At 30.1% G+C, this 10,745-nt stretch overlaps 3 protein-coding genes across 4 annotated transcripts; 2 read left to right on the forward strand and 1 right to left on the reverse strand.

Moving 5' to 3' along the window:
* Nucleotides 1-10: 10 nt before the first annotated feature.
* LOC106787957 lies at nt 11-4,403 on the forward strand. Its single transcript, XM_014750750.1, has 9 exons — nt 11-99; nt 1,044-1,048; nt 1,154-1,268; nt 1,375-1,610; nt 1,702-1,805; nt 1,901-2,059; nt 2,188-2,255; nt 2,328-3,484; nt 4,301-4,403. The coding sequence occupies exons 1-8, from the start codon at nt 11-13 to the stop codon at nt 2,659-2,661; spliced, it is 1,110 nt and encodes a 369-aa protein (XP_014606236.1). The 3' UTR covers nt 2,662-3,484; nt 4,301-4,403.
* A 73-nt stretch (nt 4,404-4,476) lies between these two features.
* Nucleotides 4,477-6,442, forward strand: LOC106787998. Of its 2 annotated transcripts, XM_014750857.1 has the most exons (4): nt 4,557-4,750; nt 4,846-4,974; nt 5,252-5,419; nt 5,692-6,042. In XM_014750857.1, the coding sequence occupies exons 2-4, from the start codon at nt 4,905-4,907 to the stop codon at nt 5,895-5,897; spliced, it is 444 nt and encodes a 147-aa protein (XP_014606343.1). In that variant the 5' UTR covers nt 4,557-4,750; nt 4,846-4,904; the 3' UTR covers nt 5,898-6,042. The 2 variants fall into 2 exon arrangements, with proteins under 2 accessions (XP_014606342.1, XP_014606343.1); XM_014750856.1 differs by having other exon boundaries at nt 4,477-4,974; nt 5,692-6,442.
* Nucleotides 6,443-6,499: 57 nt separating this feature from the next.
* On the reverse strand, nt 6,500-9,406 carry LOC106787997. Its single transcript, XM_014750855.1, has 5 exons — nt 9,053-9,406; nt 7,494-7,617; nt 7,314-7,391; nt 7,044-7,238; nt 6,500-6,971 (listed from the first exon to the last, which is right to left on the reverse strand). Exons 1-5 carry the CDS (start codon nt 9,053-9,055, stop codon nt 6,763-6,765), a joined length of 609 nt encoding a protein of 202 aa, XP_014606341.1. The 5' UTR covers nt 9,056-9,406; the 3' UTR covers nt 6,500-6,762.
* Nucleotides 9,407-10,745: the final 1,339 nt, after the last annotated feature.

Here is a 10,745-nt window from a genome sequence, read left to right on the forward strand (position 1 = left end):
CTAATGCATTATGGGATTGCATTTAAGTCATAAAGTCTACGTTGTAACTAGCGCATACGAATCGTTTATAGTGTTATTAAATAAAGAAAGCATCTCTAGGTAATATTATATACATTTATGCACAAATAATAACTCTATTAGAATAAATATTTTCAAATTCATGAAAGATACAAATAAACACATTGTATCTTTGATAAAAAGTACTTTCTAATAATACGTTTTAATGATGCCGCGCAGATTTTAAAATATCATAACTTACATTTATCTTTCTATTTAGATTATCGCATTAGATTTGTAATCATGTATTTGGGTTTAATTAAATCAAGTAGATTTTTAAAGCATAATGTATATATGTATATACATAGAGTCAAATTTGTGTTGATCACAAACAGATATTTGTATATTTACCTACGAGGCAATATTTGTATAAATAAAATCTTTGCAACTCGCTAAATTACATTTGTCGAATATTTCCGGAAGTGCTTTACACGCGTGCATTTTGTTTAGAAAACATAAAGGTTCGATAATTAAAGAGAATATAATGAGAGATAATTTGTTGTTTTTTTCTTATTCACGCTGAATGCATTTTACTGATGTTATGATTTTATGAAATTGATATTGTCAGAATAATTAGACAATAATTAATCATTAGATATAAGTTTTTATTATATATTTCTATAAAATGTTAGACAGAAAGTGGTGCCACTTTATTGCTTTTATAATTAAAATTTATTGGTCGAACACACAGGAACGTTTCAATCATTTACAAATATTCGATGGTTATCTATCGATCGATCGATCGCGAAGCGATTTTTAATCGATCATAGTCGAGATGAGATCACGCGCAAACGTCACTCATTGTTAGTCGTGATTTATACAAATGATAGTGCATCATAGTTGTACATCGTTTTTTAATGTGCGTCAAATGTCAAGATTTCATTAAATAAAAATAGTTGGCTACCCTTAGTATATACAACATTAGAGCGTAAGTTATTTATTTAGAATACTTTTTTTAAAGTCCATAAAATTTTAATATTTTTAAGGTTAGGTGATTCCTTGTAGAAAATATTCTTACAAGATGATTTAATTATGATATTTTACATATCATTTATTGTTTTTCTATATACGAGTAACATTTTATCAATTAATATAGACGAAAATGTTTATTGCCGTGAAAAGGATAGATTGATTACCTCCGAAGATAGTGATGAATACTTTCTTGCGAGTGTTGAAATTAATGCGATGGTAAAGTTACTGTGCCGATATTGGTGAGATATGTTAATATTTGTATTCAAAAGTAATAAATAGTAGTTGATAAAAATGTACAATGTTAGTATGAAAAATTTAATAATCATACAACGGGATATATTTTAGTAATGATAATGAAGAAATACAACCAAAAATATGGTATTATCAAGATCGGTTACAAACTTTACCAAAAAGAGAAGTAGAGATAGGGATGGACAACAATGTATCGTATAATAGAATTTATGTGACATTAGATCTTTCATTAGTTATAAAGAATATTGAGAAAACAGATGCCGGAATTTATCGATGTCATGGACAAGAAGGTCAAGACGAAGAATACAAATTTAATTATAGAATAGAGCGTAAAATTATTAAATCTAATCTATTAATCCTTTTCTTAATAATTGAATTGATTCAAAGGGTTAAATAATAACATAGAAAGTGATATTTTAGCAATACTTAAAGATCAAAGAGATACTTTTATCGAAACAGGCAACATTACCAAATGGGAAGAATATCGTGTGATAAATTTATTATCTGTGACTACGCGCTTTGCTGTATGAATTTTAATTATAATATACAATTAAATAAGAAAATATCAAATATTTTAGATACTGTTAATAGTATGAATTCATACCATACTTTGTTTTAGGTATCTAAAATGCTTAATCTTGTATATTTACGACAGCAAGGCATCATTCTAGAAGTAATTTCTGAATGGGGACCTTGGGGTCAATGCGAAAAATGTATACATAATGTGGGAATTAGAACCCGTAGAGGATATTGTAGATTGAAGCGTCAATTTGATAAAGTAAACTGTAACAATAATATTCATTAGAAATGATGAATAATATAAAAACACATATAAAATGTCATTTAATGAAATTCTGAAAATATGTATATAAATAAGGCGTTAATTACTTATTAATAATTTTACAGACCGTTATATTGGATCATACAACTCAAATCGTAAGGTTTTTTAATAAAACCCCTATGCTTCCTTGCAAGTAAGAATACTTACTTTATCTTGATATAATACAAACTAAAATAAAACCTAAAAGATCATGCATGTTATATAGATCTATACTTCTTCAAGAAGATTTTCCTATTGTCAGCAGTGCTGTTAGATATTTGCCTGAATTTGTTTTGGAGGAGACATGTAAGAATTGTACTAAAGAAAAGAAAAAGAAAAAGGGAAAAAAATTTAAATATAGAAAACAATATGTGTTCTCAGAGGGTGCTCATTTTGCTATTTCTTGTCCAGAGTATGTTACAGTTTTGTTTTATATACTCATACGGACCTCATTACAAGACTACTTATGGGCTGTAAAAGAGTCATTTATAAAAATTACAAATTTCCTATATTACTACAATGGATTTAAATTTATTATTTATGAATGTTCGATATCATAAGCGAGTTTTTTTTGGTAATATATGGCACCTCGTGTGTACACAGAGAAATTTTTTTATTTAAGATTATTGTCAGTTTTATAATGAAACTTGATTATCAAATTTTAAAGGAATCTATGGCGAAGGAAGTGTTAATATGTTATTTTAACAAAATAAGAAAAATAATTTTACAACTTATAGAATTATAGCGAGGTCCGGTGGTATTCAAAAACAATAATTTGTTTTAATTGATAAATGTAGATCAGACCAGCAATCTAATATAATCTGGAAAAAGGATTTGATTGTTTTAAAGCAAGGCGTTAGTAGATCTTTTCGCAAAACGGATCTCGAAGTTCGAATGATGGTTGATACATTTTCAACGCTCTACATAATTGGTGTTATTTTCTTTCCAAAAACATATACTTTAATTTATAAATCATTTAATATGCACTAATAATTATATACAATAGATATTACAAAAGAAGAAGAAGGTAATTATACGTGTTACGTCGATAACGTCAATATGATGCAAATGAAGATCATTGTTGTCTCTAAATCGAAATTTTGGACATTAGGTAGAATAATGATATTCTTTCTTATAACTTTCATTTAATAATTTGTCTTGTTATTTGCATCGTTATAGCTCTTTTGCGTCACATGGGCTATCTTGGATTTATATTATTATTAACTTCATTTTGTTATTGTACCGGATTGATAATAACATGCAAACGAAAGGATACCTTCAAAGTGGTATATCCAGAAAAGAATGATGCACGTAAAAAGGAAGAACGTTATTGGAAGGAAAACAAGAATAAAGAAAACGTGCCTATAATATCCGATGTGGACAGTAAGGAATAAAAAATAATATATAGTTAGTAATATAATTAATACCATTTTAATTTTCTTTAGTTTATAATGTATTTCTGCTAATTGCAGTTGATTGTTAATAAAGATTTGTTTAAATATAAATAAACTTATTGACAATTAATCAGCCGTTTAATGCAGATTTTCATTAGTCTCTCATCGCCAACGACAAAAACAATTCAAGCTATAACACACACATAATTAATAAATAATTAGTTTAAATGTTAAATAAAATTTGGAAAATAAATCGGCTTTTTTTTTATAAAAAATCCATTCTTGATTCGATAAGAAATGAATAGAAAATGGTGAAAGAAAAAGAACTCAATTTGCCGAACGAACGTTGATTAATTATAACAAATAAATAGTTGTAAAAAATTAATCGAAATATTAAGAGAAATAATAGCATTTAAGAGGCTCGTGTCAAATCCGATGTATTTACGATGACGCCCGACCTGCAACTGTCTCGAATAGTTTACATATCGGAGAAAAAAGTAAACATAATACGTAAGGATAGAAGTAGAGATGGAAATAGGAATAAACATAGTTCGATCTTGAAAAAAAATCGATAACGACTGTTTACCAAATTTCTTTTCGTTCGGAGTCTTGCAAAAAGTAGACTAACGGTAAGACGTGCTCCAACGGATTTATTCTTTTGTTAAGTAAATCTAGGTTTCTAATTTGGATTTTTTTGTAATTTTTCATTGTTTTTATTTTATTTTCTATCTTCGCAGCGATTCGATTATTGTCAATTTTTCCAACATATTTATTTCTATCTAAGATCGAATTATTTCTTTTACAGCTTCGTCATAAAAGATGGTCGAGAAAGCATTCACCGTGGGCCATTTTTTCTTTTTTTGCAAAACATTTTGGGAGCTAAAAAAGGGTAGATAATGAAAAAATGTAATTAATGTCACACGTCAAAAATAAGCGCGTACGTAAGTTTAAGAACGTTGTATCATCAAAGCAGCCGCATTCTATGTAAAACATTTTTCTTTTCATTTGAACGATGAATTTAATTTGACATAGATGTTTATTTAAATTTTTATTTAGAAAAATTAAGAGAGAATTTCTGCACGAATTAATTGTAAGAAAAATCCATGTTCGTTTATTGTATTATTCATATATAATGGTATGGTGTAGTTTTGTTTGGCACTGTATATAGAATAGTTACTTGTTGTGTTCGAGTCAAGGTAAAAGCCAAGTGAAAGGAAAAGAAAGAAGGACCGCGTGGCACTTACAGTCTTCTCTGGTGAGTCCGTTAGTCTACCGGGTAATTTCAAAATGGCTGTGCTCGATCGTTTCTCCTTGATATTTTACCTTCCGTTGTTCTTTGTGAGTTACCAGGCGTGAATCTCTCAATTCGTGTTTATGCAACGAAATAGAACGATCGATTGCAGGACAGGATGGATTTGAGGACGTGCATCGTCGTATTCTTTTCAATTTTATACTTCACTTTACTTCCAACAACGATTGGTGAGTCGATCTATACGGTTCTTAGTTGGGGCCTGCAGTACCACAAACTGGCACAATACTTTCACCTAAACGGTGACAAATCCTTTATGGTATTCACCGATGCGTGCTCAATTGCGTTTTACCCTTTATTTATTATTACTAACAATGAGAACATTTTATGCGAGATGTGAAAATACTTTTTTAGACAAAACAAATATTTACTCGCTGAGGGACTTAAAAATTTGTTCAATTAGCAAAATGTAAAAATATATTTCTATTATTTTCTTACTTCCTTTAGACGCACTTCGAAGATGCGTTCATTGCAGATCAAGAGGAGAGCAAGGCTCCTGTAAAGATCCATTTACGATGAATTCGACACAAATTGAGTTAGAAAGAGGCGTAGACATGGTACCCTGTGTATCCGGTTGGTGCGGTAAAATAATCGAGAGTCAAAATTTAAACAACGGTTAGTACCATTCATTATTATTATTATTATCATTAATTCAAATAGAAATAATGATTTAATTTAGAAGCAAACATCGACTTCGTTAAGTATTTTATTTTTATTCTAATTGTAAATGAATGAAAACAGTCAACTCTTTAGAATCGAAACGAGGATCTCGCTCTATGTTGAAATCGATCTTACTTTCTATGTAATCAAAGATAAAGCATCGTTCTGTGTCCATTTTATGAATAGGATAGCGTTATGCTTAAAATATTAGCGATCGTATTTTTCAGAATACGGTACCGCCACGCAAAGACTGTGCTTTCAAAGAGGACCGGATGACGGCGAAGAGAGATGCGCCTACACTACGTGGAACTATAGAAAAGTTTACATGTGTCTTTGTTTAGGAGATCTTTGCAATGGAGCAATTAATTCGTTAAACACATCTTATTCGTTACTGGTCTTGATATTATGTCTTACCGTTAGATGGGTCTTGTAATTTTTTCAAGCGAAACTTCTTTACTTCCATGGGAGTGATTTTTCAAGCTCGTCACGAAAATCAACATCACGACATGCGAACAAGTCTAACGTTACGGAACAGGTAACCGAGTATACTTTCAATCAAATAAAATCAATAAAAAAAACAACATACGATACTTTTTGCATTGCATGAACTATTCTATCTTTACCCAACGCGCGCGCCCACACAATGCTGTTTTGAATCGATGGAATAAAATAATTTCGTCTTGCATTCTCTTTAAAAGAGAGAATTTATTTTTCAAATAATTTAATGCGATAAGAATATATTCACAATAAATAAAATATTTTTATTATATCTTCTAAACTTCATATTATGTTCGTATTCTATTGTACTGCAATCGTTTATTTTATTCCTTCTCTACACTTGAATTGTGAATTAAACTGTTCCGTAATTAATGAGATATTATTTCAATTGTAATTCAAGTAAGAACGATAAACGTTGTTTTCTCCTATAATGTAAACGAAATAATAATTACTACTTATTAAAGACGTGAGAAATCGACATATATATACGTATACTATTCGTTGGTCTATTTAATAACACAACATATCACTGATTTCTAAAACATTTATAATTTATTTAATTGTAAGTAGATGACTATGTGTTCATCTAGATTTTATTATAGATTAATATCATTTTTTATTTTTAGTTTAATTTAAGATAAGAAAAGATTTGATCGTATGAAATAATTTAATGTGTCTCATGATTCTGTCGTGATGTTTGAAAATGAAATATTAACTTTGAACAGTTTTTTGTCTATTCCTGCAGAAATTCGTATAAATATGGCTATTCACTTTTCAGCCAAATTCTAATGCACAAGTTTTTAGCCCTGGTGCATTTTGTAAAAAGGCGAGCTAGGTCTGAGACTGTTTAAAATATGACCGTGTAGGCCATTTAGTCTTCTCTCTTCTTGATTTCGCAATATAGCACGTACGTGTGGATAATCGCCGTAAAATAATTCGCCGCGGCCATAAATGTATTTCACTGCCATCATTGCTTCCGTACCAATTAGAAGCAAAGGATCGTGATATTCTAAATTAGTCAAAAAAGGGATTAGTTTTTGAAAGTAAAAATATTCTTAATATTATTGAAAAGTTTTGTTACCTAAACCGTTACTGTAATCCGGCGTTATATGTCTAGATTCTTGAGGATTATGGCTAAAATCATTCCCGTCTATGGGGGGAAGAAATACTCCAACTGGCCATAACGACTCAGCATTCTCCGGCTTTATTACTGTCGCATATTTTCCAATTTCGGGGAAACTTTGTTGTGAATTGGGATCAATATTTATACGTTCTCCTAAAAATGAAGATAATTCAAATGTATTAGGTACTATATTTTTTGAAAATGTTTTAGCAGAAATATATGACGTACCAAATTGTCTTCGTGGATACGAGGAAATGCTTCTTCGTCCAATCGAGACAAAAGATTTTTGATAGATCGTACGATCTCCTATTACACAAGAAGGAACGATTTGACTTCGTTGTAATAGTGTTTCAATTAGTTTAGTGAAATCAGTTCGATTATACACATATGTATTATATTTATACTAACCGTCTGTCGTAATACCATGTTCGTATACGTGAGGTCGAGAAACGAATTTCACGTGAACATTCGCAATTGGTAAAGCTTCGATCGTTGCTATTACCGATAAAAGGACTAACGCTTTTGTCTGTAACTTAATATAACGCAATATTATCTTCAATATTATATGATAAATATATAACAAATATCGAAGACAAATATTACTTTAATTAATTAAACTCTTTGTGTGTGTGTGTGTGTGTGGAAGACCGAAAAAAACAATTTCTCGTGCTATCGGCATGGGTTTATATTTTGTATGTAACAGTCATTCCTTGCACGCACTCAAGCGTGTAGATTGTTTTACGGATGCTGAGTACGCATAGATAGATTGTTCAATATTACCCTTCTCTCTATATGTTCGATTGCATACACATAGTTACACCTTTCGAAGTAACATAGATTGCGCGCGGGTGCGCAAACGGTCATAATTTCGTCACGCGCCTTAGTGCACTCTGGTATCTTAAGGAACAGGGATTCTCAACTTTTTGTGTAGGAAGACACCTTTTCTTTACATTTGGAAATGCAAATGTATACAAACAAAAATACGTGCGAGGTGTGCCTCATATTTTAGAAAAATATATAATCAACTAATTATGAAATGGAAACGTGTACAACAACTCATACGATTAAATAAGTTGCTCAAATGAATATATTATATGTATATACATTGTATTTCGTAATTTATATCTTGTAATGAAAGTGTATAAACGGTTGATAGTAACTTTACTTCATTCGCCATTCCTTTTCCATTCGAATAAATATTTCCAAATACTCGTAGTTTTGTTTCCTAGAGCAATGGCGAACATTATTATTCTTTTCGTTGCGTATGTTACACAATGCATATTACGTACTCGTAATCGTACGTAGGATCATTTTATTTGTATATACAGGTATCTGTATATAAGCGCACCTTTTTTCGATAGTTCATGATAGGATAATAAGTTTAACGCGATTGTGTTCGATGGTGCATATCGAACTCTTTCACCGTTCATTTACTATTCTCCTTTACAATTATTTACTTTTTATACTTCATTTAATTTTAGCGTATTTGATACAAGATATAAGTTTTACTTTAGTTACGATTTTGATATGAACAAAAGATCCGAAACAAAATCCGAATAGTGCCGTTCGATATGTATTCTCGATAGATTTGCATTAGAAACATAAACATATCAAAGTAACATAACATATCATTAATACTTTCACTATTTCCTATCCAAGTAGCCAATTCGAAGGATTGAAGATATCTCCTTTCCGTCAACCCTACATTGTACTTTATATTTTAACAAAAAAGAACAAGATTTTTGCTGCTAAATTACTTTCCAAAGTCAGTAAAATAATTAGAAGAAAAATACAGAAAACTTTGAAGGTGCATACGTATATATATATCGATACGTAAAGTTTACAAGAATGCGTATGTATAGAGAGATTGCGTTCGAATAGATTTAAAGAGTTTCTTATAAAAATAATAGAAGGATATTTACTCGAAGGACCCTAAAATTGTACGAAATCCTTGATACAATACTTACCATGAGTAATTTGAAATATGGCGGTACTTTTACCGCGCTACGATATATGTATATTTCAAATATGTATCCAACTATAATTTGTATGTATTATTAATGCGTTTTTTTTTGTTTGTTTATATTTTCCGGATGCACGATAATATTTCTATGTTAAAGCACCATAATTATCCGTTTCGACTATGACACTGTAAAAAAAGCCGCAAGGTAAAACCGAATCGAAGCAAATGATTGCAAGAGGACGAAATTGGTGCAACGTAGCGCGGTTATTTCAAAGAACTGATCCAGTTTGAACGTCTTGGGTGAATGTCGACGACGATGCATATGCTCCCCAACATCCCTCTTCTAGAATATACAAATACGCCACCTGGTTTGAAAACGTTCGAGAAGAATATTTTCAAGAGGCTAAGGTATATATGTGTATACTTATGTATATAACTTTCATTTCGATTCTCTCACACTTTCTGATCCTTGAAAATAAAACGTCCCTGATGGTTAATGGCTGGTAATGGCTCGGTATAATAAGAAGTCGAATTAAGGATTACCGATTATGGTTATTCAGTACAAAGTTATCTCGTAATTAAATATTCATTAAACAATTTTGTTTATTACTCATTTAAGAAAATAACGATGTGTGGTAGGATAGTGCATAATTCATATACTGATTTAATAAAAAATTGGTTTTTAAATTATTAAAGAATTTCATTAAATTCATAGTGCGCTAAGTAAGAAATACTTGCAACATGTTCAAATTAGAATTAATTTAAATTACTTTTGTTTCATTTTTGAAAAAGATAAATTAATATTATCTTAAAATAATAATTAAAGAATTAACACGCATGCATAGTTATATATTATGCTGAAGTTTGTTTCGAAGTAAAATAACGCACGATGATCTCATCCCAAGAGATGATGTCCTTGAGGTTCAATGAAATTTCTCATTCAGGATACTTGGTATCGTATGGGATCGGTCTACTTTCACAACTATAACTTCCGTTTGATCCGGAACTTTCAGACAGCCTAATATTTGTAATATAATACAAATTGCATGGAATACTATTTATAATATGCTGCTAAGAGTTTTAAATTCATATTTTGAACTACGACCATTGGATCAAATTAATATCATACGTATCGAATATCTATAATATATGTATATATATTACATATGAAATAAATATTTAATATTTATAAATATGTAATATATATTTGTTTAAACTCATTGTTAAATCATTGCTTTGAAAAATTTGCGTAATGAATTATGATTTCGCGCGCGCGCACACGGCGGTGCATCGACTTGCAGTCAGAAGTGTAACAAGGTGTATTTGTGCCCTAGGCAAAAAATGACACAACGACGATACGAGCATGGATTATAATTATAAAATAATGAATTTACGAGTGAACATATTACACACGATTAGCTACATAATTTTATTGTCGAATGTATTTGCAATTGTATTTTGTACTAATTGGTAAGTGAAATACTTAATAAACAAATTCTCAATAAAGAGACAATAAAATAAACGGTTAAGCGAAATGATAATATTATATAAGTAGGGAGAGAAGGGGAAAAAATAAAAGAATTGAAACAGTAGACAAACGTATGGTAGGAGAATACAAATTGCAGTTAAATATTTTTCATAGATTTGTTTCTTCATGTAGATTTTTTTCTTGGAGAGAATCCTTGAAAATAATTTGC

The sequence above is a fragment of the Polistes canadensis genome, unplaced genomic scaffold (assembly GCF_001313835.1).
Source record: "Polistes canadensis isolate GaletaPanama2010 unplaced genomic scaffold, ASM131383v1 scaffold_121, whole genome shotgun sequence".
NCBI lineage: Eukaryota > Metazoa > Arthropoda > Insecta > Hymenoptera > Vespidae > Polistes > Polistes canadensis.